Source organism: Nesoenas mayeri (genome assembly GCF_963082525.1).
Source record: "Nesoenas mayeri genome assembly, chromosome: 4".
Classification (NCBI taxonomy): Eukaryota; Metazoa; Chordata; class Aves; order Columbiformes; family Columbidae; genus Nesoenas; species Nesoenas mayeri.
The window spans coordinates 73,442,260-73,470,040 of record NC_137540.1 but is presented as its reverse complement, the minus strand read 5'-3'; the positions used below and the strand labels follow the sequence as shown (position 1 = coordinate 73,470,040).

The 27,781-nt window shown below is 36.6% G+C and overlaps 1 protein-coding gene across 3 annotated transcripts in view; it reads left to right on the top strand.

Moving 5' to 3' along the window:
* Positions 1-27,781, top strand: part of CTNNA2 (catenin alpha 2) — a gene marked incomplete at both ends in the record, with an annotated part of 482,028 nt that overhangs the window by 410,399 nt on the left and 43,848 nt on the right. For all 3 annotated transcript variants that reach the window (XM_080343717.1, XM_080343716.1, XM_080343715.1), the window contains 4 exons: positions 9,066-9,158; positions 9,428-9,584; positions 13,968-14,168; positions 27,244-27,395. In XM_080343717.1, the coding sequence (XP_080199843.1) occupies positions 9,066-9,158; positions 9,428-9,584; positions 13,968-14,168; positions 27,244-27,395 (603 nt within the window). The remainder of the gene's footprint in view (positions 1-9,065; positions 9,159-9,427; positions 9,585-13,967; positions 14,169-27,243; positions 27,396-27,781) is intronic.

Here is a 27,781-nt window from a genome sequence, read left to right as displayed (position 1 = left end):
CACTCCATGAAGACAATCATGGTATTTTACAAGGTTTTGTCTATGAGCAAGGGAGTTAATACATTTTCTTAAAAACAAAAATTAAAAATTGCATTTCATATGACCTTTGCCATGATAATCTCTGATTTGTTTCACACGAACAACCTTTCTTCTCATGCAATACCTGTAGTTTTTCCCTCAGCCCTTATGATGGTGAATCACATTTCTACTTCTGTATTGTCTCCAGTTTCTGCTTATGTTCACATTATTTCATCCCCATTAATTCCTCATGTTCAAAGCCCCTTTCCATGTTTCCTATCTACGTTTCCTTTGGTGGCTGGACAAACGCATCATGAGCTGTGGCTGAATAAGTGGTTGTACTGACCAGTGCTTCCAGGCTTTCAAGAAGGTCAGAGAAAGCAAAAAAAATATGAATTCTCCCTCAGTGAGACACTTGTCTCAATACAGGTGTGAACTTTCACGTACTTTAGATGGCCATCACAGTTTTCTAGTCATGCTCATCAGCTTTCTTTGACCTTCCTTTTCTGGGTAAGATACCTGTAGAAGTCTTCCTTGTTAGTTTTTGCATCCTTCACCAAGTTCAGCTCCATCCACATTGGTCAGCTAACTAAAATTGGTTCTATATAATTTGCAAGTTATGCTTATTTAGGGATCAGTAATTATAATTTGTAATCTGTTTATACCCTGAGGTGTCTGATATCACACTGTGTTAATATCTTCAAAGCTTCTGTTACTATTGTGAACTTTTTCAGTTTCCTACTACAATCTCCTGCTTTTCTTCAGCAGCTGTCAAAATATGGCTTCTTGATAATATAATGTTTAATTATCACAGCCTGGTCAAGCATGCATCCCTGTTCTAGGGTGACTGAATGGTTTGCCAAAAGTAGTGGACTGTTATTAGATAGGTAGATTGCTTTGGTAACTACTTGCTATTAATATCTATCTATTAATTATAGCACTGCCAGGGCTACGTTGTCAAAATTGCTTTATGGGATCAACTCATACACATTGTAGTCCTGTAAATCTTGTTTCCATAGGACACTAACTACCCTCTCACCCCTTGAGGATTTCAGTAAACATTGTTCATTACTCATTATGAGTTTTAACAGCAATGGCCTTGATTGCAGATTGACCAGAAAGGATTAACACCCTGAATTTCCTCCTCATTTGTTGGTAAACCAAACAAGAAATTCTTTTGTCCATTTTGCATACTTTTAACAGTTACTATTGGCTAAAGGTTCTGTTGTTTGATATTTCAGAGGTGCTGCTGTAGTTTTTGGTGTACCTCTGTATTCTTTGTCCACTGTTTATTCAGTGTGAATAGCCCAGGTATAGAAATGTAACCTGATCCTGCTAATAGAGGTAAAAGAGCACTGAGATGGGTCACTGATCTCCAACCTGTGCAGAAGGAATTCCTGTAGCAGGACATTTTACATTTGTTTTCTGTGAAAGGAAGAGAATAAATATGTACTATTGCAATGTAAAATGCATTTATACCCTTAACTCAGAAAATCAGTAAATCAAATTAATCAATTCCAGGTATACTACTTAGACTTGTCAGTCTATGTGGTTTGGAACAAGATATCAGCTTCATGGCCCACCTGAATGGATGGACAATAGAGAACAGATCCCCTATAGCTTTATAAGCTGCTTTCTTGTAGGAGAAAGATTAGCTGCATTTCATCAGTGTAATGCTATGTTGCTCAAGACCAATTAAAATTAAACTAGGAATCTGGTCTTAACTGTTCTTGAGACTAAGTCCTCCTCTTCTGCTTGGTTTACTGCAGCTGTTTGCTGTTGATTTCCTCAGCAATGGATACACATGTAGACAGAGAAAATTCAGAAATTACATCAACATTGAAGGGAGATATCCTGTATATGTGAAGCTGAGTTTCTATTGATTTCAACTCTTGGAATCAACATCTGCACCCAAGTTTCTAAGGTCCTTGGATTTCCAGCTATTTAGAGATATGCTGGAGCACAGAAGCCCTCACAGATGTATGCCTAGACTATTAATTGCAGGATCAGGTCTTCATGTATGGCAACTGGAGCACCTCTGAGCTGTTTTTCTAGCTGAGGATGCAGGGTGATGGTTCTGGACAGTGCTCCATCCTAAGTGCCCAACAGCATTGCTTGAATAATTTTACAAATGAAACTGAAGAGGTTTACAGAGTTATTTTCTTCAGTGCAAATTGGGAAGATGCTCTGAAACGGTCACCTACCTTTTCTGTAATCAATTTGCTTTCCTCTGTTTTTCATGGTGAATGCTTGGGCTGATCCTACAGAGAAATCAGAATGACCTGGACAGTGGGTCTGAAATCACAGATACACATCAACATTGTACCCCTCTTCTTTTAGTAGGTCTTCGAACCACAGTAGGGGGTTTCTTGTGCTTGCAATCAGCCATGTTTATCACGGTTGTGGCTCATCAGTGTGGTGTAGAAATTTGCCCTCAGGAAGAGAATTGGATGGTCAAATTCCATCTAAAACGAGAAAGGGGGGTGGGGGGAGCAAAGCAGCAGTATATCCTCTGAATATCCTTTTGCATTTTGAGTTGATCTTCTAGTACACGAGGCTTCTAACGTTCTGAAGTTTCTTTCAAAAATCTCAGTCTAAGACCCACTGACTTTATGCAAATCAGAGTTACTTCAAACTTTACCAAAAGCAGCAATCTCTTAAAGCTCTTTCAACTAAATCTGATATGGGGGAAGTCTGGAGAGAGTTTGAGTGAGTAGAAAAGCCTTATTCCTGTAGTAAATATGAGTGAATATGCTGTTGACCTTTTGAGAAGAAAAGAGTTTTTCATGAGTTCAGTGGGCAGCATATAAGACATGAAATAAAAGATTTAACTGTTGTGCTTAAAATTCTCTGTAGCTTTCTAACATCCTGCTGTTACCATCCTTCTTAGGTTTGTACAGAGTATTGTAAATGCCTGAGAAGTTTATATTAAATAATATATTGTGTGTATATGAGTATGATATTAAAAAAAAAATGATGGAAACATTAAACCACACAAATCAGATCATTAGTAATTTACAGAACTTTGTTACTGCTGTGTGTGCAATTAGATTTTTTTTAATATATGTGAATGTATGTACACGCCAACAGCTTAAAAATACAGGTCTTATTTTCAATAAAACTATGTGACTGGTTAATATAAATGAGGGACAATTGGCAATGTTATCCAGTATGAGGTTCCCCTCCCCAGTATGAGGTTGCCATATGGAATAGATACTGGGAAAGAGACCACAGTCTAATATTTTGTTGGTAGTACAAATTGGCACTGCAGTGCATGAAGAGATGAAGATGAAGAGGAATATGCTGCAATATGTACTCTCAGTGACATTTTGGGTTTTGGTACTTGTTTGTGTATGTGCAAAAATATCCCGTCTAGTGACAAATAGAGTTTTGCTCATAATATAATGCTTGAGTGAAGAGAAAGAGGATAAATAAGCTGAAGATCTTGGGTAACTTAGCTTCAATTCTGTGCTCTCCTTTAGAAAAAAATCTATTTGTTGTTCCATGAATGTCACTGGGCTGCCTACAGCACTACCAACATTAATATATGTCAAAATTTTGAAGGGTTCTGAGATTGTAGCAATATCTGGATAATTTACTCAGTGAATGGATAAATAATTGCAAATAGTCAAGATATCACAGTTCAGCAAGTTACCACTCATAAGCCGGAACACAGTAACTGGTTATTTGCTTGGGTTTAGTTCACCATAAATGTTATAGAAGTCTCTTACTTAAATCACCTTCAACTCAAGCTGAGTAACTCAGAAAGTTTCAATTTCTCAAAAGTGTGCTGTATACAGATAATTCTGATGGTGTCTTGAGGTTTTTCAAAGTTATTCCATGCTTCCCTAAAAAAAACCACAACCTAGTTGTAAATTTTCTTATTCCTAATATTCCGATCCGTTAATTACAGTGAAAATGACATAAATAAGAAATATGCATATAACAAAAGTTAAAAACAAATATATACAAATAGACAAAACTGAGATATAAGTAGGTTACATTCTCTACCTTAGAATGGTTAAATGGTTGGGGAATTTAAATCAAGTTTTTTGTACCCTTTCTTCTAAGCAAACTATGATAGAAAGAAAAATAATAGAATACTTACATTAGCTACAACATTCTACAGCCTTTGTTATTATATTGTTCCTTTGCTATAGCATATGCTGATCCCCTTTTTTACATCTTTGCTCCAAATGATGAATTTATTTTTTGGAACTTTCCACATATATTAAATTCCGAGCGGCCACAATAAATCTTTGGATTTAAGTTTGAACCAGAGGTCAATACATCATGATTGCCATAATTACCTCTAATAATACAAAGAGTACAAGTCAAAATTGGAAATAGTCTAGTTCAGAAGCACAATGAAAGGTAACTACACCTGATTTTCATCAGCGTAAAAATAAAGTAAACTGATATTAAAGATTACTTTTGAAACTTGGGGTGCAATTTTACAGCAGTTTTCCTGTCCTAGGTAGTTTGTGTGGCAAATGCAATGAAAAAACACTAATCCAAAGAAAGAAACAGCTTGAGGCTGAAATACAACCAAATACATGCAAATACATTTTATTGGGACTGATCTTGCATATATTTTAAATAATTAGAACTATTTGCATGATCAAAGATACATACCTAGCAAACTGTAGAGTTATATCTTGGGCTCTTTGTGCCAATGATAAGACAATTAATTTGAAGGAGTTAGTACAGAGTTTTTGACCTCCCCAGTTCTAGAACTGGTTCAGTGGCTTTAGTGATTTTAGAGAAATACAGCATCACTAGGAGTGTATAATTTCTTGCTCATTACTTTTCCGTGCTCTTGCAGGACAGGTTTAAGGTATTTAGCAATTGTTTTGATGGCACAAGAGTAGCTTAGCAGACCTGAAATTCTGAACAATAATCTTTATCTACCCAGCAGTTTCACTGTTATTAGGTTCCCAATGCATTTCGAGGATGATTCACAGTTCATAGATTTTGGTATTTAAAATGTATTCATTCATATAAATACTCTTCAGACAGTTCACATTGATCATAATACAAACTTAAGTTCTGTTTAGGCAATCAGTGAATTTAGAACGCTCAAGAAAATTAGTAAAAAGAAAGAAAGAAAGAAAACTAGTTAATTCCACAGCCTCACGTGAAATTTCCCCTTCAATGCTTTAGTGGAGACAGAGCACTTGAAGTGAAAGGCTGTCAAATCAAAATTTTGGCAAATTAGCAGCCATGATAACATACAGCCTTTTTATTTTCCTTTCTATTTTATCTGCTCCATCCGACTCACGAGTGGTGTATTAAATAAATTCCCAAACTTGGAGAGTCTTGAGTTCTCCACAAAACATTTGTATCAAATACACACATGCAAAACAAGTTCTAATGCACCATTAAAACCTCTCTTATTTCAGTAATACCTTTGTCAACAATCATCAGAAACAGCTATAATCCAAGTTTAAATAATAAACTAGATATATATAGAGGATGAGATAGTCAACCAAAGATCTGAAACAGTCTCTGGAATCTCCATTTCTCTTTTTGTCCATTATCCAAAATGATCAGTTTGGCACCTATACAAAATATCTCAGCTACGTGGGGTGGAATTGGGTCTAAGCTTTTTTTGTTCATAGTTTTAAGTAGGAAAACTCTCTGAGATTGCTGAATTTATAGTAGGGTAAACTATGTTGAATTATCTCATGCTTTATGTGTATGGATGTTGCAGCACCAAAAACCTTAATTGATAGTAATTTGATGGTGTACTTGATAAGAAAGTCAGTCAAAATAATTAAATAGTGTTGTATCTGGTGACTGAGTGCACTTAGAACTTGTGCTATTTCACAGATCCATGCTTACACAACAGCACTGAAACACAGGCTTTTACAAGTAATGTCTGTTTCTTGCCCTGCTTTAAAAATAAGTTTTGGGTAAAGTCATAGTTTTTCTGATTCGTAATGCTAAATTCAATTTTATCCAGATTGCATCTACCTTTGTAGGATTAGCTTATCTGTATGCTCATTTGACATAATCAGATCTTCCCATGGTATAGGCTGGTACTCCCTGCTGAATTCTGAAAGTAATATTGCTTTCTGACTGCTGATGATACAGGACTTAAAACACACCACAGAAACTATTCAGATTAAGATTATTCACTATATGCATAATTATTGTTTTTAAACAGATAATTGTAATGCTTTTTGATGCCTATTTAATGTAGCTGTAGATTACATTTTTGCTCTGTTTGTATTGATAGTAACATCCAAACAATGTAATAATTTTTATTTTATGGTTGTGGTATATTTGTTGTTGTTTGTTTGTGGGGTTTTTGGTTTTGGCTTTTGTTGTTGTTATTGGTTGGTTGGTTGTCTTTTTTCTGTGAAGATGTCTTCCAAGAGAACTCAAAGACCTGCTTATGGGTTTGAGTGCCACTTCATGACACTCAGCCCCTTTCAGTCACATCTCTCACTGCTATTTGAGAACAAGTAAGAAATATGGTGCATCTGGGGCCTCAGGATAGATTTTCATCATGATAATCACAAAACAAACGGGCAATCTGAAAAAAAATACAGAAGATAACTTTGCCCAACTTAATACTATTTGCGAGTTTTTAAGACCTGTAATTTCCACTCGTGTTACTGCATTCTAATTATTATCCTGCTTAGGTTTTGTTTCTCATGAAGATTAAAGTGGTTTGTTTGATGTGTGCAAAGAAGTGATACAGAAAATGGTAAATTAATTAAAAGATGTCAGCTTAGGAGAATGTTTTTGACATGAGCGCTGTAAGGCTGTTAACAAACAGACTAACTCATTTGTCTCATCAGGAAATGAAAATAAAAACCACAACATTATGATAAAATCTTGACTAGGAAATGCCTGCAAGACTCTTTGAAGCCTTGGGTTCTTTTCTTGCCTGAGCGTTGGCACTGTGATATATGCAAACCACGTTCTACATAACTGTGAAGTGAAATAGGTTCTATGCAGAACAGATGGACCAGGGCTAATGTGGCGATGCACACTGGAAACGAGAACAGATTAATACCACAAAGGGAGACCGGAGGAAAATTGGAAAGATGAGGGTATTTGAACTAATTTATGAATCATTTCCAACTTATACTTATGCCTTCAGGCACAGTGAATCAAGGAAGCATACTTAAAATTTTATAAGTTTATTTTAATGTAGATTACAGTGAGGAGCCTTACTTTTGAATGACTGAAAAAAACACATCTTGTGTTCTTCTCTCCCAGAGTGTACACTTGTGATTTTAATATCACCGATGATCTTAGTCATGTGCACTGTGACATGAAAGGAGGTTGTAGCATGGAGGGTGTTGGTCTCTTCTCCCAAATAGCAAGTGATAAGACAAGAGGAAATGGCCTCAAGTGGCACCAGGGGAGGGTTAGATTGCATATTAGGAAAAAATTATTCACAGAAAGGACTGTTGGGCATTGGAACAGGCTGCTCAAGGCAGTGGTGGAGTCACCATCCCTGGTGGGGTTTAAAAGGCATTTAGACAAGGTTCTCAGGGACACGGTTTAGTGCTAGAGTTAGGTTAGATTAGGTTATGGTTGGACTCGATGATCCTGAGGGTCTCTTCCAACTGAAACAATTCTATTATTCTGTTCTATGATTCTATGAGTCGCTGTCTGGAGAACCCATGGCAGAATCATGGACTTCACACAGAGCTTTTGGGAATGGATTTTTTTTTTTTGCAAGAAGCACTGTATGAACTGGGAGAACATGATCTGCATGCTTTACCACTAGTATCCAAGCTACAGGGACACAGCTCTGCAGTGTCTGAAGTCATGGCCTGATTTCTAGATCTCATTCAAGTCCCTCTTTAAATCTCCCCTGTCTTCATCTTATCCAAACAACCTTGAGTTCTGTGAGATTCAGCATTCCCAACACTGTGCCAGAGAAAGCACATGTAGATACCTACATCTTTGATTGAGATCTTTGGGCATACATTCCAGAATAAGGCTTTCAGCTGAGACATTTCACATTATCGAGTTGTGATACTTTTGCTAATGAACATTTACTCCAGGATCAACAATCGGCAATAAATAGATACACCTGAGAATTAAAACAATTTTAACATGCATAAAAACATCAAGATCCAAAACAACAAAGATACTAGAGAAATATATAGCTTTCCCAGTATCAGTGATAGTACCAGAATTTTGTTCACAGGTGGAAAAACACAATTCCATATGTTAGAACATGAAAGATTCTACATTTTGCAAAGCAGGGAGTATATGGATGAGCCTGATTGCTGTTATTCATAGTGGACATGGTTAATAAAAAGAAAAAGAAACTCTGAGGAAAGAAGGGACTTGAACACAAGACCGATAGGGAGAGGCTGAGGGAGCTGGGCTTGTTTAGTCTGGAGAAGAGGAGGCTCAGAGGTGAGCTCAGCACTCTCTAGAACTGCCTGAAGGGAAGTTCTAGCCAGGCGGGGATTGGTCTCTTCTCCCAGGCAGTCAGCAACAGGACAGGGGGGCATGGGCTTCAACTTTGCCAGTGGAAATTTAGGCTGGCTATTAGAAAGCAATTCTGTACAGAGAGAGTGGTCAGGCATTGGAATGGCTGCCCAGGGAGGTGCTGGACTCACCGGCCCTGGAGGTTTTGAAACTGAGATTGGCCATGGCACTTAGTGCCATGATCTAGTCAATGGGCTGGAGTTGGACCAAGGGTTCGACTCGATGATCTCTGAGGTCTTTTCCAACCCAGTCGATTCTGTGTGTGAAAATGTATAGATATTTGTCTGGACGTTCTACATTTTCTAGATGAATTCTCAGGAAATTATTTTCAAGCTATAGAGGAGGTTACAAAATACTTGACAGCAATGGAAGATTTTGAGAAAAATCTAATGAAAACCGTAGTTCAGTTTGCCAGTAAAAAATAATCTACAAGGATTTCTGTTTACAAGTTCAGAAGATGCTGTATCGTTCCTCTTGTATACAATTCTTTCACTCTAGTCAAGGCTTAATAAGAAGAGAGAAAGGTATAAAATGGCCTGCTTGCCTAAAACTTAATTCTCATTCTGCTGAATTTATTGCAGGTTGCAAATCTGGCCTGTTCGATCTCAAATAATGAAGAAGGTGTGAAGTTAGTCCGTATGGCAGCAACACAGATTGATAGTCTCTGCCCACAGGTAAGTAAGATGCCTGCTAAAAATTACTCTTTTGGCATTAGAAAGCACCAGTTAGCTGAGAAAACAGCCTAGATGAAGATTATAGCCTTGCCTTTGTCATTACGTTGTTGCCTGCTTTCCAGGAACTGTGAAAAATCCATTTGTATCTTGAGACCTGCATATCAGATGGAGTATAGCACTATATTTTTAACACCATCCATAATCTATTTGTTCTTTCCCTTGTGAAAAAACTTTTGCCACTTCTTGTAACAAATGATTTTGAACAACAGGTAATAAATGCTGCGCTCACATTGGCTGCCAGACCCCAGAGCAAAGTTGCACAGGACAACATGGATGTCTTTAAAGATCAGTGGGAGAAACAAGTGCGAGTTCTCACTGAAGCTGTTGACGACATCACTTCGGTGGACGATTTCCTCTCAGTTTCAGGTATCGGGATAAGGGATTATTCTAAAAATAAACTCCTAAATTAAAGTAATGGGTCAGAGCAGAGAAAAGCCATAATTACTGAAGCATCATTAGTCCATTAGACAATTCCTATTGGAATGCTGATCTTCTGCACTCGGTAGGAGCAACCATGCCATGCCAATTAATCCCTGGTAGCAATAGTTAGCTTTTCATCTACCAGAAAATAGCATCCTATTTGAGCTTCTATTTCTAGGGAAGTTTTGTTTTAACTCAGGCACAAAGTAGGATTTTGGCCGCCTTTTAAAAATGTGTTCCAGACCTGGTTGACTGTATTTATAAAAATTGTCAGACTCCTTGTGCAGTTGGAGGCAATGGGAGGAAAGAAGAACTTTCCTTACTTCATTTTGTCACTTGGCTCAGATAAGCTGTATCTGAACAGTGGGGCAGATATACCATATAGTCCTGGCCCCCTGATCATCCATACCAGGTTATCATGCCATGAAGAGAGATAAAAAGAAGGGAAATCACAGTATCACAGTATCACAGTATGTTCTGGATTGGAAGGGACCTCAAAAGATCATCTAGTCCAATCCCCCTGCTGGAGCAGGAACGCCTAAGTGAGGTTGCACAGGAACTTGTCCAGGTGGGTCTTGAATGTCTCCAGAGAAGGAGACTCCACAACCTCCCTGGGCAGCCTGTTCCAGTGCTCTGTCACCCTCACTGAGAAGAAGTTTTTTCTCAAATTTAAGTGGAACCTCTTGTGTTCCAGCTTGATCCCATTGCCCCTTGTCCTATCATTGTTTGCCAACGAGAAGAGCCTGGCTCCATCCTCATGGCACTCACCCTTTATATATTTGTAAACATTAATAAGGTCACCCCTCAGTCTCCTCTTCTCCAAACTAAAGAGACCAAGCTCCCTCAGCCTTTCTTCATAAGGGAGGTGCTCCACTCCCTTAATCATCTTGGTTGCCCTACGCTGGACCCTCTCCAGCAGTTCCTTGTCCTTCTTGAACTGAGGGGCCCAGAACTGGACACAATATTCCAGATGGGGTCTCACCAGGGCAGAGTAGAGGGGAAGGAGGACCTCTCTTGATCTACTAACCACCCCCCTTCTAATACATCCCAGGATGCCATTGGCCTTCCTGGCCACAAGGGCCCAGTGCTGGCTCATGGTCATCCTGTTGTCCACCAGGATCCCCAGGTCCCTTTCCCCTACACTGCTCTCTAATATGTAATTTCCCAACCTATACTGGAACCTGGGGTTGTTCCTGCCCAGATGCAGGACTCTACACTTTTCCTTGTTAAATTTCATTAGGTTATTCCCCGCCCAACTCTCCAGCCTGTCTAGGTCTCGCTGGATGGCAGCACAGCCTTCTGGCGTGTCAGCCACTCCTCCCAGCTTAGTGTCATCAGCAAACTTGCTGATAGTACACTCTATTCCCTCGTCTAAGTCGTTAATGAATATATTGAATAATACTGGCCCCAGTACTGACCCCTGAGGTACTCCACTAGATACTGGCCTCCAACTAGACTCCGCACCATTGACTACCACTCTCTGGCTTCTCTCCTTAAGCCAGTTTGTAACCCACCTCACTACTCTATTGTCTAGACCACACCTCCTCAACTTAGCAACTAGGATGCTGTGGGAGACTGTGTCAAAGGCTTTACTGAAGTCAAGGTAGACCACATCCACGGCTCTGCCATCATCCATCTACCTTGTAACATTCTCATAAAAGGCTATGAGGTTGGTCAAGCATGACTTACCCTTGGTAAAGCCATGGTAGATGCTACATATGAATCCCATCTAGGTATGTTTTCAGGACATAACCAGTGTCTACATTTCCAGAGAGCTGGGAAGCACTTATGTGTCCCTGAGTTATTGATGTAGCAATGCAACCAGAGAGAAGTAAAGTAGCATAAGAAACAACAAATTTTAGCACCTCTCTGACCTTGCTGGGAAGGATTACAATTCAAAGCAAGCTCTTCTACGAAAACAAAGTACCTTAGTCCTTACATAACAAAGGGATGGAGAAGGACGTTGAGTCATAATCTTTTCTCCATCCTCCTCGTAAAGTGCTACAACTTGTAGCAGAGTGTTTTGTTATAATATGGTCATACACAATGAGTACTGTAAATGCTGAGTGCTGCATGTCTTGGGTTAATTGTCTGCCACAGAAAACTCATTTTCCTATTATGATCTGAAAGAGGTGTATTTCATTGTTGTGAATAAGGACACAGAATGTGCCCAGTGTGCTTAGTTTACTCTAAACTTAACATTACAGAAGACCCAGTCTTCAGGAGATAGCTTGGCCTTAATTTTGTTTTTCATTCTACATTCTTTTATTTGACATTTGCTAACTTTTCTAATAAAAGTTTAAGATCTTTAGAAGAAAAAAAAAATCCTTTAAAAATAAACCTTTTTATTTGTTCGTTTGTTTAGTTGTATCCCACTATTATTAGTAACAGGGAATTGTTCGGTTTAGTATAATTAACACTCAACTGTTCAAACATCACTGCTGGAGTGTTTACTGCAAGTCATGACAAGAAAATGAAAATGAGCTCTCAGAATATAAAGGTGCTTCACAATTGGTAGCACTTAATTTTTTTATTCAAGATTTGAAGGTGAGAGGCACTTCATAACAGGCCTAGTTCTACAAGGAAAGCGCAGACCAAGCTGTAAACTGTAGACCCAGTCCTCAAGCCTAAGAGATGGCAAACATGCTTAAATGGCCATTTGGTTATTTGTTTGAGGATTTTATTCACTCCTAACACTTGTATCCATAAAACTTGAATGAATGACTTTGTTTTGTTTGTTTTTCTCATATCAAACATAGTCTTGACTTAGATCCAAACTTCACAAGGCAGATGAGAAGTAGTATTTCTGTTGGGGTTAGGTTTTTTTCTAATACTATCCACATACATCTTTATCTATTAAAAGTGAGAAAATGTGTCATGCGTCCAGCAAGCCTGTTGCTGCCAGCTGTAAGCTTGGAAGGCTCAGCTTACACCAAGTACTTTTATTTTTGGATGTTAAACCAGTGAAGCATTGAAAATGGGCTGCTGTCTGGTTATAGATACCTCTTCCTCTTCATATGAAGCATCACACTTGATGGCATGTTTTATCAATACAGTGGCTACCAAAAGAAGGTTGATCATAGCTTTAAGTCAGTTACTTTATATTCCAAACTCTGCATCTGTTCATATTCAGAAAGTGCTTCTTGTTTGGCAAAATTTGGCTATGCCATGGTAAAGATGAATGGCAATGGTGAGTAGAAAACAGTGAAGAAAAATTTTAGCAGAACAACATTTTTTTAGATCTGGATAGAGAGTTTTTTAAATGAAGAATTTAGCCTTACAAGTTATTCTGACTCACAGCTCAGGACACTTCCAGTTTTCATTCACAGTTGTTACAGTTTAAAATTCAACATAATGTAAATCATTTCTGAAACCCCCAAATGATCCAACCTTGGGATTTTTAACAGTGAAGATTAGTGTATCATTCTATTTTTGTGGGTGAGAATAACGAACAAAAAGCAGTTGGTGCACTGATTGATTCTGTTTTATATATTACTACTACAAAGAAGAGCATTTCATTTTAGTTTAGTGGTGGCTGTGGCAGAAAAGTGAGTTGTGTAGAGTCACTGAGTTTCTCAGAGTGAGTTTGCTCACATCTGAAATTCAGCCATGATTTTATTATTGAAATGATTTTTAACTGTACTGGCTGTGGGGAAATTTTATCTGACTTAGTCAAAATCTGCTTGATCCTTTCAGATTATCTGCATGTGAGAAAACTACACAAACTATGATACTACAGCACATGAGAGTAGATGGTGTGATTCTGAGCCAAGAAAAAACAATGCAGGTGCCCAGATTTCAGGAAACCTACTTAATATTACATCATCTGAGCAAACTCAGTGGTGTCAACTCTTACTTCAGAACATGGACAGTTATACTGTATCATATTTAGGCACAAATGCACCAAAATATTAAATGTTTATAAGAAAGTGAAAATTCATCTTCAAGAAATTGCCCAGCTGTTTAATAGAACATCTGCATAATATTTGACTGCTTTCCTTTTTGAATTGATTTTTATTACACTTTCATTATAATAAAATGCAGTGTGATGTGTGAAAGCAGTGCGACTTCGTCATAGAGTTACAGGTTGGTACTCACAATATAGGTGGAAGGATATAGCCCAGTCTGCTTTAAAGATAAATATCACTCTTGGGATTTTTACTCTTATGTGGCATAGTATTACAGAATGCTATTTGTTTTGCAGACCTGGATAAGGACAGATAACAATTTTTTTAACATACTGCCATTTGTCATTTCCCCAAATCAGTGAGCTTTGCTAGGAGGAAGAATTAAATTAAATGAGCCATATTTTTTTCCCCTACATTCCAGAAAACCACATTCTGGAAGATGTGAACAAGTGTGTGATTGCTCTTCAAGAGGGGGATGTCGATACGCTGGACAGAACCGCAGGTGCCATCCGAGGCCGTGCAGCCAGAGTGATTCACATCATTAATGCAGAGATGGAAAACTATGAAACAGGAGTTTATACCGAGAAGGTGCTGGAAGCTACGAAACTGCTCTCTGAAACTGGTAAGCTTAATTGATATATCATTTTATAGCAAGTCACTTGCAACTTTCAGTTAGTTCTCTGAAATCTGTAACTCAGAGGGAAACCTGTGCTTGAAAGCAAGATACAAACAAACAAGTTAATGACCATGATTTTATTATCTACTCCATGTTACTGCAGAAGTCATATTGATAAGAGCCACATAAAAGAAGAGATTCAGTACTCCATCAAGGCTAGTCTACTTCATCAAAGTTTCAATGATCTGAGTAAATAATACACAGCGTTTTCTTCAAGTTCTTTCTGAGTTGGTGGATTATGTATTATGTGTCTCTAGAAAATTATTACAAACATTACTCTCTGGCCTGTGCAGGTGAATGTTCTTGTTGGTGACCAAAGTTGTGTTTCTAATCAAAACAATTTTTCCATCGAAACTACATTTGAGCAACTGAAAATATGTTACCTGATTGAAAAGATATAAATCTCTGCTAGATTATATAAAATAAATTGATTTTAGAAAAATATAAAAGTATACTAGAAGGGTAAATGGGGTGAAAACACTTTTTTTTAATCTGGTTTTGCCTTCAGAGGCAACACAACACATTTTCAGGCTTTTTATCCAGCTAAAATTTCTGACCTAATTTTCCATAAATTGTTTTATTGATAATTTTTGAACAGAGTAAGTAACTGTTATAAAGTACAGTTATATAGATCAATAATAGACACAGTAAATACATTCCATATTTAATGCACTTTTTGATATAATTTAAATTATAACTAAGTGCTAGAAGCTTCGGACTAAGTGCTTCTTAACAACATCAACTTGTTAATGCTGAGACTCAATACTTAAGACTGTGTCTCTGCTCTTCAAAGTTTTTACTTATGTTATATTTTGTAAAAGCTAAGTAAACTTATAAGTAATAAAAAATCTATTTTAAATGTTAAGAATTGTTCATCATGTACAAATTGTGCAATATAAGTTCAGAACACAGAATGTGCCCAAATTCAATGAAGCCAGTGAAGATAAAATGATTTATGCCAGATGTGAATGTGGATCATTGATATTATAGCTCAATTTCTATCCGCAGCTTTTCATGCTGTTTACAAAGGCACTGATTATTATTTCTCTGTGATTGTTCATTAAAAAAGTAGAATCTACTGACTCATTTTGTCATCATAAAGTAGTGGTATTTAGACCGCCCTACCCCATTCTGTGCCCTTTTATGCCCTGCCCTCTCCCCTAAAACTACTGTCTGTCTACATATACATCTGTGTAGCTATGGATGTAGAGATTTGAGTATCTGTGAATAACATGCATATATTTATCTATTAATTCTATTCATCACCTTGAGATCCTGTGCAGATTTTATCAAACATTCAAGAATGATGAGGGTTATCAGGCTCCACCCCCAGGTGCACGTATCAAAATCTCTCTGAGACACAAAATTGTGAACACTTTATCTTATTCATCTGTGTTCCTTCTTATTTTGAACAGAACATTTATTTTTAAATGAAGTGCTTTTAAAGATGGGAAAAAATATTTTCATGACAAAGGAAGGGAAATAAGCACATTACTTTTCCCTTATAATTATTATTTACTTTTAACTAGCTCAGGAAAATAAAACCTCTGTTAAGCCTCTTTTTCCAGGGGTTTCTTATTGTTATATGAGTGCTGGATTTGATCCACAGAAATATGGATTCACTGTTTTGGAAAGAGAAACACCCTGCTAATGTTGGGAGGGGGAGAAAATTAATCTTTAATGAAAGCAATTCTGGTAGGTTTTGAGAACTTGCCACTGTGCAAACCTTAGTTTAATAACTGGTTTCACATTAAAATTGTATTTCTTTGTTGTTTTACTTTACAGCCTTTGGAATACATAGGGTGGGTTTCTTTAGTGTTTTAGTGCTTTCTTTCTCGCTTTTGACTAAGCCACCGCCTTTATAGCCAAGCCCTTGGTAGAGGACAGATTTTTATCTCTGACAGCAGGATTAGGGAGTGACGTATTGCTAAATGTATTCTTAAGATTGCATACTTTTATTTTCCTTTAAAATCAAAAGAAACACTTTGCTCTCACTTGCTGACTTCCTTATAAATCCAAAATTAAAACTGTAAAACCACAGAGTCTACAGGGCTGGCTAGGAACAAACACAAAACTCAAAGAATTAGTGAATGTTAATTATGTGCAGGGATAAACCAGAGCTTCAGGGTCTAATTTTGTTGGTTGTTTCTTTGTGGATTGTGTGTTTTGGGATTTTTCATTTTGTTTTTGGGTGTTGGTTGGTTGTTTTTTGGTGTGTGTATGTGCATCTGTTTTTTTGGGGCAGGGGGAAGACTCTGGAGTTTTACTAATATCTTTAGCTTCATTTCCTAAAGAGCAATGGCCACAGTCTCCCCGGGGTCAGCCCTTGGCCTGGGCAGCTCCATGGTGAAGTGATAAAGTAGAGAAATGTGGAAAGGAAAAGAGAGGAGAAAGAAAAGGAAAAGAGGGTGGTGAAAAGTGAGGGAAAGGAATAAGACAAAACAGAGAACACAATTTCTATTTGAATATTGAGATCATTCATGCGGCTCAACACTCTGTCCCGACTAAGACCAGAATCATAGAATATTTGGGTTGGAAGGGACCTTCAAAGGTCACCTTGTCCAACTCCCCTGCAACGAGCAGGGACATCTTCAACATAGAAAACACAGAACGTTCCATTGACTTTAATAAGGAGATAGAAGTCCAGTCAGCAGTTGCTTGAGAAGTTGTAACAACTGAAAAGCAGCAGCATGAGTTTCTGAACAGGTAAAAAGAGTTGTCCATAGAAATGAATCAAGTAACAGGCAATGAGGTTGAATTTTATTTTTCAAGAATTCTGAGATGCGAGGAGGAGAAGAAGCTGTGACATTCTTTAAAGGCCAGAAGGTTTAATTTAAATTAGGAACTAGAGCAGACATTGCAGGGCTTTAATGAAAGGGAGTGAATGGGAAATGAAGGAGAAAAGGTGAAACAAATGAAACAAGAACTGTTTGGAAGGGGCTGCAAAAGCTTTCTAGTATTTTTTTTGTTCTCCTTCATTTAGTGTTATGATGTCTGAAAACCATCTTGGAAGAGCCACTACCATAGCGCTTGGGTTACTCAGTCCTGGAAAGGACATAGGAAATCTGGAATTGTCGGATTCAGATCAGAAATTAGAGTTTCAGTTCTTAGCATGTTTTAAAAAATATCCTAGTAATTTTGTAACTAGTTTTTTTTTTAGTAGGCCAGTCTCTGAGTTCTGTTTTGACTCAATTATTTTATTTTGTCTTTATCAGAATGAACTAAAGCTCAAAATCAGCACTACTGACAATTCAGCAATAAGCCTGTGAGAGTTTTATCAGTGTGACTAGGATAAACTTGAAAGATATTTATCACTAGGAAAAGGCAGCTCAATGATATTATCAAAGCTAATACTAAAATGTAGTAAAGATGGATTTTTCAGGAGTGATATGAAGTCAAACAAAATGTAGAAGCAAGGAGATGAATTTAAGCATAGCTGTAATAAAAAAGAGAATATTGAATCTGAGGGAGAGCTGAAAATTGCAAAACGGAACCTATTTTAAAAATAAATTATGTTAAATTCATGTTTTATGGGCGTTTCAGGTAGTTATAGGACAACTTCTGGGTACCATAATCCCGAGAACATGAGATCATTTATTCAGGGGTTTTGATGAAATTATGACTTCTATTCTGCAAAGCACTGTAGAATTTTCTTTCAAGTTTTGCCAAACTGAAATCCAGAGGTCAAGGTATCACCAACAAAAGATATTTAATGGATTATTTTAAAAAGATGTTTTACAAAAGCACTAGAGAATACCCAATAGTATGTTCCACCAGTGCTTAGTTTGATCCAAGCGATTTTTAAACAGAGAGACTGCCTTCAATGTGTAGAGGAATACATTAAGAAGCCACGTAAAATATATTGTAAACCAATTAAATGCAACACATAAGAGATGTATGAATCTCCGTGGTGTCTAAAAGCTTAAACACTATTTCTTATTCTCTCTACTTTCAGAGTTTAAAAATAGAATGTAGCACTAAAGGAGAATTTAGCGTAATTGATTTAGATTTTTCAAAGACTGTTCATGAAGTCCTGCACGCACAGCTGTTTGGAAAATGGGTAACCATGGAGTGAATGTTAAAGCCTTTGATGGATTAAGAACTGGTTACAAGGCACCAGCAAAGCATAAATGACCATTTCTCAGCAGGCAGAAAGATAAATCCTGTGATGCTTCAGAGGTCAGCACTGTGGCTTGTGTTATATAATGTATTAATTAACAGGTGAATAGACAGAAGCAAAATTTGCCAAAAGGAAAATGATGGTTTGGCCGGTGGGAATAGGGGAGTTTCCTCATCAGAAAGACGACAATAAGAGATAATTTTATTTAATTTCTCTAGGTAAATGGAACAACTTAAACTATATTATCTACACTGACAGGCTCTGAGGTAATTCATCCTCTCAGAAAAAAATATGGTATCATTATGGGCAGCTGGGCAACGATACCTTTTCTGTGCACAATAGTCCTCAAATTGGTGCTTAAAATGTTAGACTGTACTTCAAGGAGCGTATTCACTGAGCACCCCAAATAGTTGTTTCAGCTTTGATCTCCATGACCTAAAGATCTTCCAGATATGGAAAAAGGTCAAGATATAGGGATGACAAAATTAAAGAATTCTGGGGATTTGGAAGCAAATTAACTGTAGGAGAGTTTAAAAAGACTAGGATTATCTATTTTGGATGTGCCCAGATATCTTTGATAATGAATGGTAGGTTAGTATAATAAAAGTGACCATTTTTGTAAACCATTATTATCTAGTTGCTGTTCAAATCTTTTCTCAAAAACATCTTGTGTTCTTAAGAGCCATTTCTTAAAGTAAGGAGGATGCTTGTGGAGGCAGAAAAAATATATACCAAGTCTAGAAAATATAGGTAGAAAAATGCAGTGAACATTGACTAGCTTCAACAGTATATTTTGCGAATGTAAGTGTGAATTGTACAATAATATTTTAAAATAAAAACACTGGCATTCCATGCATCCCCTTGCCTACACACACCTACGAACAGATATACACAAACTTATAGCTAAAGCCAGAAAGAGTGTTTTGCTTGTGTTACATAAGACATTTTTTGTCCAACAGAATGCAACTGTTTTCTTGAAGGCATTTTTCAAAGAACTGCAGCTACCTTTTATCTGAAGTATTAAGTAGAAGGGAGTTCCATTTAGTAGCAATAATGTTTTGGGGGTACTCGTTGTATGTGGTTTTGATTTGCACAAGTAGGCAGGAGAATGAGTGAGACATATGAAATTGGTGAGGCACATATGTCCCTGCAGCCGTCACTAGTTGTCCTCTTCGTATGCGTTGAGACGTACTCTTTCATTATATGATTGTCTACCATGTCTATACTGCATAGTAGCATATACCCACAGATTAAATAGGAACCCTCTGTGAATTCTCGGAAGATTTGCTTAAGACATACGGGCCAGAAGGTCAGGGCTTGGCCATAAATTCAAGGCACCTTGAGAACATTGGTTTTATCGTCCGCAGCTAAGCCAGTGATGCAGTTTGTTGGCAGTGAAGGCTGATTCTTCCTGAAAGTCTTGTGTTTACTGCAAAGTGCAGTAAAGAGGTTAAATTATTTTACATTTATACTTTAACCATTTCATTATGGGGAAAAAGGAATTGGTAAGAGCAAGGAGAGAAAAGATGGCCTTGTGCTTCGGACAATGATGTTTCATCCTTTTCTATGCCATCACGCTTAAACCCCCATGCTGTAAATTTTGCCTTAATTTTTGCTTTTCTTCTTTCCTGAGTGATTAATGAGAGATGCAGAGTTTGATACACAGGGAAGGGATTGTCCCACTCTATCCTGCTCTGGTATATCCTCACCTGGACCACTGTGTGCAGTTCTGGGCACCACGGGATAAAAAGGATGTAAAGCTACTGGAGAGTGTCCAGAAGAGGCTACGAAGCTGGTGAAGGGTTTGGAGGGGAAGCCGTATGAGGAACAGCTAAAGTCACTTGGTTTGTTCAGCCTGGAGAAGGGGACCCTGAGAGGAGACCTCATTTGTGGTTGCAGCTTCATCACAAGGGGAGAAGGAGGGACAGGTGCCAACCTCTTCTCTTTAGTGATCAATGACAGAACCTATGGGAATGGCAGGAAGATGTGCCAGGGGACGTTTAGGATGGACATGAGGAAAAGGTTCTTCACCCAGAGGTGCTGGACACTGGAACAGGCTCCCCAGGGAGGTGTCACAGCCCCAAGCCTGACAGTGTTCAAGAAGAGGCTGGACAACGTCCTCAGACACATGGTGTGAACTGTGGGGTTGTCATATAAGAGTTGGGCTCAATGATCCTCGTTGGTCCCTTCCAACTCAGGACGTTCTATGATTCTATGAACTGATGATGAGGATTCACATTTGTATTGAGTATTTAGCTGTAACAGAAGTCAGAGATCGCTTTTCTGAGCACAGAATGATAAACACTCTGAAAACCCAATCCAGTGATGTAAAATACATAATCATACATGGGCATTTCTTCATCCATGACAACCCAAATATTATTTATATATATATGTATGCATGATATGTCTATGCACAGTATGTTCTACAAAGATACATAGATGGAAGCATACATTAGCCCAAGCCACAAAATATTTAAATCTGCTTTTCAGAAAACCAGTTAGTCTAATATTGTTATATATTGTATACTCTTTCAATACAGCTTTATTAGCATTTTTATTTTTAATTAGCAGTATAATAATAATGGCTGAAATGTTAAATATTATTATATGATATGAGAGCAAGAACTGATAAACATTTTATTAAACATGTAGAATCGTCTGATAAGGAATTTATGATTCTTCTAGAAAAAGACTTTGACAAACACTTTAAGCTAAATGAGATGTCATCTTTTACATCCTTTAAGCTAAATTGAGAAACTGTGCTCTCTTTGACTGAATATGTCAGATATTCCATAGGAATTATGTTTTAAATACCTGTATAAAATACTTAAACTTCCCAGTAGTAAACCATGTAATGGTTTAATAAAGAAATAAATACCCAAACTGGAGGAAATTTTATTCAAAACTCTGAATTTTTAAGGTATACCTTTGTGAATTCCCTGTACTAAAACCTCTTAAATCTGCATAATGGCTGGGCTTTTTTCCTAACAGAACTTGTTTGTTTGGGGTTTTTTTGTTTGTTTTGAGGGGTTTTTTTATAGCGTGGTGTGGCCTGCATGGATTTTTGCTTTATTAGTGTCCCCTGATAACTCTTAGCTTACAATACTGCCAATCATCCTGGATAGTTGTGTTGATTTACTTGACACACATGACAGCCATGTTTATTTAGAAGCACAGCTTCCCCGAGTGAGATTTTCAAGGATCAGTTTAGCAGTTTAGCAGTCCAAACCTTTAGACTGTTGTGACATTCTTGAATAATCTTACCCAAATCAGACAATTTTTTTACAGATACTTAAGAACTCTTTCAACCAGGTGATAGGCACCTAATATTATGGAATGAGTAAGATGAAACCAAGCCAGTGTTTGCAACTCCCACTGATACCACTAGAAATTAGAAACCTTTACACCTGGAGGGACCTTGACCTTGATTGCATTTCTCCATTTCTAGGTCACTAACATTCATATCTACTTAAGTTTGTGAGGAATTTGCACGCCTAAGTAATAAGGCCATAAAAGTGCATAAAATTAGCTAAGCATTCATTTAATCTTGCTTGTAATGAAACTTAATATTCTAATGCTGTAAACAATAAAGCCTAAACACCTTTTTCTTTAATCTCAATAATGTTATTATGTAACCCAACTTTTCTCTGTTTATAAAGTTAATTTATTGTTCACATGTCACTACACAAAATTTGTGGCTATGTTTTTAAATACAGACATTGCAATACGAACTGATTACCAGAGGAGAAAAAAATCCATAGAAAATCTATTTTTAGAAGATCTGTAATTAATTGATAATTTGAATGTATAGGAGATATGGGCATGGTGGGAGAAAAGCAAGAAAGCTTTTGAGAAAATATTTTCCGTGTGGAGCAGGATGGTTCAAAAGTAAATGCAGGTTGTTAGCAAGACATGAATTCATCCATTGCAATATGTTATTTTTCTATTATGCTGATATTAAAAAAATAATAATCAATAAACTAGATGGAAGTAATTTTAACTTTGTTTTTTCCCAGTTTTTCTCCAGCAGCCGCTCAGCCTAGATTGTTGGCAGTGATTTTACATTCAGTACCATTGGAAACTCATCTATAGAAACGCTTTAAAAATCTTTATTTGTTAGGATGACAAAGTCAGTAAATTAGAAATGCTGCTATTAACTTGGGACCTTATTCTGTCAACATTTATGCAGGTGCCTAATTAATTCATGTAGTTAGATTGAGAGATGGTAATGGATCACATTTTTCAGTTGAAGTGTGGAACTGTTTTCAAGACCACAGCTCAAACTAAGAAAACAATATTTAATTTTTTCACCCAAGTATTGATTTGCTTCCAAATCCGAAACTCATAGCCAAGGTCTCTATACATAATAAATGAATCATCCTCTGTCTGATGCATTTACAAGTTTCAACACCAGATTTTATGCCTTTGATTGTAGCTCTTTCACTCTCAGCATAAGAATATCCTTCTTTGTGCAGTAAATGACAGATAAGAAAGACTGGAGGTTTTGTGGGTGCAACTGAGAAAGGTATTTCCCCATCCATCAATGTCATGGAGCTCCTCGAGTGTGGCCTGATAACCTTAACTGGAGAATAATGCAGTTCTCGATTCAATTTCCAAAATCTTTACTGTATTAAATGACAACATGTGCTTAGAGAAACTGTAAGTAATAGGATCTCATTAGTTTAAGGTATTTTTTTTTTTTGCTTGTCTAATCAAAAATGAGCACTGATGTAAAAATGCAATTGGCAAGCCAGCATATAGTTTAATAGTTATTTCCATTTTAAAATAGCAGATAATGTCCATGTGTAATAATGTAAAATAAGGACTAAACTATGGCCAGGTCTGCAAGGTCAAAATTCTTAGAATCATAGAATCATTCCAGCTGGAAGAGACTCTCAAGAACATCGAGTCCAACCACAACCTAACTCTAGCACTAAACCATGTCCCTAAGAACCTCGTTGAAAGGAGCTTTCACATCCAATGGGCACTCCCCTTGGCTACACATGTGGTCAAGAATGAGTACATCATGTTCATCAAAATTAACAAAATTTAACTTTTAATCTCCTTCCCATGAGCTCATACTTATGAATGCACTACAGCTGCTGCTTGAATGGAGGAATAGGATCGTGTCTGTTGGCATCTTTTCAGTGGCATAGTGAGAAAAACTCCCTGTGGGGTTTCAATCTGGAACATTACTGGCGTAAGGCTTCATTGACTGAGATAAAGGACTTGAAAATTTAAGTAGGAAGAGAAAAATTCTCATGCAAAGAGAACATAGAAAAATATGGAAGATCCTGTAATTATTTGACAATTGAGTTCTGCTTTGACCTTTACCTATTTGTTCCTGTTGTACATCCATTTCAAGAAAAGCCTGGTCATAAGTCCAATAGCATTGTATTAGTAAAGTAATATATAAGTTTAAATCAACTCTCACAAATTAAAAGTTCATTTCTGGTGAGGAGTGTTTCTTATAGTTACACATTTTGCAGGATCTTGTGCTGAACAAAGACCCTATAGCTGCCTATTAAACACTCTGACTGCCTATTAACACTATCTGATTTTCAGATACCAGGGGGAGTTCTGATTTATCAAGTAAATAATTACTTTTAATAATTAGTAAAGTAATTATCCTTTAAAAAAAATAATTGTAGCCCAAATAAAATGTTTAGATGCTAATTGTAAATTACAATATATATTGCAAGAAAAGAAATTAATTGCAATAGACAACTAAAATAAGCATCTTTATGTTCTTTCTTTGGGAATAAAAATCTGAGCAGTGAACTCTATCAGTCTCTGAGCAATGTCCTTGAGGGGTTGGTGGAAATTCCTTCATTTGAGTATTTTAAACAAATATCTTCTAGATAAAGAATATATAAGCATTTACATTATTTGGACAAAATTATGTTGTTAAAACATAAAAATATGTCTGGACACAACCAGAAGGTATATTTTGGGGTTTTTTAAAGAAAAATAATTGTATATTTCTTGTGGGCACACTTCTACAGTCGGGTACTTATAAAAACGGGCATAGTACTCCAAAAAGGGCTTCATTATGCAGCTTCACAGTATCTTCTCTGAAGTCTTTTTTCTATATTGTAATAATTCTAGATTGACATTTGCTATTTTGTACCACAGCATCACCTTGTTGGACACATTGCAAGAAGACACTTGACATATCTTCCTGGTTTGACAATGTACCAGAGGGAATTCTTCCTTGAGATGCTTTTTTTAATGAGTTCCATGTCCACCATACAGTAATTTAATTTATGCTTCTCTTGTTCTTCTTCTAAGAATGTCATGTGTGGCCATGTCATAAATCTTACCAAAATCAAGCTGCATCACATCTCCTGCTTCCTCCTACCCACTAGTTAGCTGCCCTGTCAAGAAAAATATTGTAACACCTCAATGCAACCTATTCTGACAAATTTGTTGCCTGTCCAACATCTGCTCATTATTTACAAGATAATTAAACATTAATTGCTTTATGTCATGTTTCATTTTCTTTCCAGATATTGAAATTAGGCTGAATATTCTATAATTTTTCCTTCTTTTCTTCTCAGCTTGTGTATACATAAATATGTGCTTTTTCTCCTGTTCCTAAATCCTTTCACTGTTATTGCTTTTCTTGAGTTCTGAAAGGTGGTTCAGAAATTCCTTTGATTGTTTTCTTAAGAACTGCAGGGTAAATTTTATAATGGTCTGTCAACTTGAAGACGTATTTAGCAGATACATTTCCCTGTGTTTATGTCAATGTTTTACAAACCTCTGTTGTGTAATCCACATTTGCTGCATTTCTTCTTAATTATATTATACACCTGACCACCTCTGCTATTTAGGAAATTCTAGACAGAAATTTTAGGGCCCTAAATATTCAGGTTCTTTACCTCCTTTTTTGTTGTCATTTTTCCATCTCCAGCTTTACTTGTTTTTATCCTTATGACCCTAAAAATATTTATTTTATTCTTTATATTTTCATTGTATTTTTAATGGTTGCTTTTTGATTTTCAGGCTAAAGACTTCCTTATACAATCTTATTAGTTTCCTACTACACTTTCAAGTTTTCCATTAATCAAGATAATTTCATATATGCATTTATTAATACTTGTTCCAAACCTTCCAGCTCTCTCAAAGTCCTTTTCTAATGAAAATGTTTCCCCTCTGCCTAGCAATGCTTTGTTAATATTTACTTTTCTAAAGTCCAGTGTTGCTGTCACTTTTTCCTGATTTCTCCAATATATCCCAAGCACTTATTGCACTTACTGAACATTATCTATGTGAAATATACCATTCTGTTCTCTCATCTGTGTACATGAACAAACATGTATATGTGTATATACATAGGATAAACAAGATTTAAATAGACATATCCCTTTAAAGGGTTCACCTTTAGCATCCAGTGGATAATAGTTTAATGTCAGAAACAGAAAAGTTGCGATCTTAGTTGCTGCCACTTGTTCTTCAAAATGTAGATTAGTCTTGAATCATGTTTTTCGGTGTTTTTACTTTAAATCAGGTAATAAGATGCATAATACATAGTTTTCATTATGAGTAAAATATATTTAAGGACACTCAGTCAAGAAGAACATATGTGAAACTTTATTTGCTAGGAAAGGTTTTCACTGCTCTTGATGAAAATGGCACTGGAAATTCCAGTTAGGATCAGGCTAACAAAAAGTGCATTAAAAATAGGGTCTAGGGAAAAGATGATAGAGAAAGATAATATTATAAGAAAAAAAAGGCAATTGAGTTAGGAATAATCTCTCCCTGTTCTTTCACTTGTAGTGTCAAAATAATAAGACCACTGGAGCATGATTTGCATACCTAGATGCTGGAAGAAGGCAAATGATAATAATGAAGTGAATGTAATGAAAACATGGCTATATGTAAATCTTAAACTTGACCCAAGTTCCTGAAATTTGTAAGAATTAATCCCAATAGATTTTTTTATCCAGATTTCTGATAGAGCGTTGATTCTGTTTGTCTTGCAGTATATGAGATCCCAATCCTCCATTATTAATGTTAAAATATTGAAGGAGTAATAAAGTACAGTAGTATAGGTCAATTATAATTAGTGAAACCCGAATGTCATGTTCCTGTTTTTGTGATTTGGGTTTGAGCTGTTAGAGAACTAAACTGGGGAACATTTATATTTCTGGATATATGATATGAAAAAAAAAAGTGATAGTGATTATGCCTTCAAAGGAATCCTGTATAAAATCTGAAGAAAAGCCTCTTATTACTGCAAGGAATGCCTTTAACTATTTACATAAGTAAATAATTGCTTAAAGATATGTATTTAAAAAGCTCATACGCAGTTTATAATACTGTTAGCTAATATCTATGGCTATTTTCTGTGTTATATACATGATGATAGTGAAGAAACAGAATGTTCACTTATGTGCCTTCACAAAAGTAATTTGCTAGATTTTGCATTTTGTTCCTTATGCAATTATTATTATTCAATATGAGCTAGACTGCCGTTAGTTTTCTAAATTAGCAGGCATAATGGCTGCATTTTGCTTTGATCAGTTGGCATGAATATGTACTGTGTTCATACCAAGTTGTAATGGTTTTAAATGTACTTTCCTGACAGCTCAGATCTTTCGCAGTCTTTTAAAACTCAGTAAATCACACTTTTTAAAGGAAGTTTTGCATCTTTTGTTGTGCAATTGGAGGAGAAAATATGAAGATCACTATTTTCATGCTGTCAGGAAATGTACCAGAGCTCTGCATGCGTGGAGTCGGTACAAACCCACATCATGAGCCTTCCTGGGTCTTGAATCATAACAACAATATGCACCATGTCTACTGGAAAGTATTTATGCCCAAGGGCAGGGGAAAAAAATGTTTGTGAAAGAAAGTGTCTAATCCTACCGCCTTTCATTTTGCTTAATCTAGTTATGCCACGTTTTGCCGAACAAGTTGAAGTTGCCATTGAAGCTTTGAGTGCGAATGTCCCACAGCCATTTGAAGAAAATGAGTTCATAGATGCCTCCCGCTTGGTTTATGATGGAGTTCGTGACATCAGGAAAGCTGTTCTGATGATAAGGGTATGTAAGACACCTGGGAAATAAAAGTTAGGACTAGAAGGGAAGTATTAGATTGGATGCAAGGAATATAAAAGCTTCTTGGAATCAACATTGTTTCATAATAAGGTGGAAAAGCTTGAGATTGTAACAAGCATGAAACAAAAGTTTGTACAGTAGAACAGGAATTTGTGAGTAAAGAGATGAGGGTGTATTAGGAGACGAACCACAATTGATGTATTAATCACCCAGGAGAAGATATGATCACAACTGCAAAGAGATGCAAACTTCATTTCTGTTTCTGTAGTAATAACATTAATTTGCTTAGATCTTCAGAGCTTGTGCAGATTTTGTTGTTTGTGATGGTTTTGTTGTTTGGTTTTGGTTTTGTTTTTTCCTAATGTGTATGT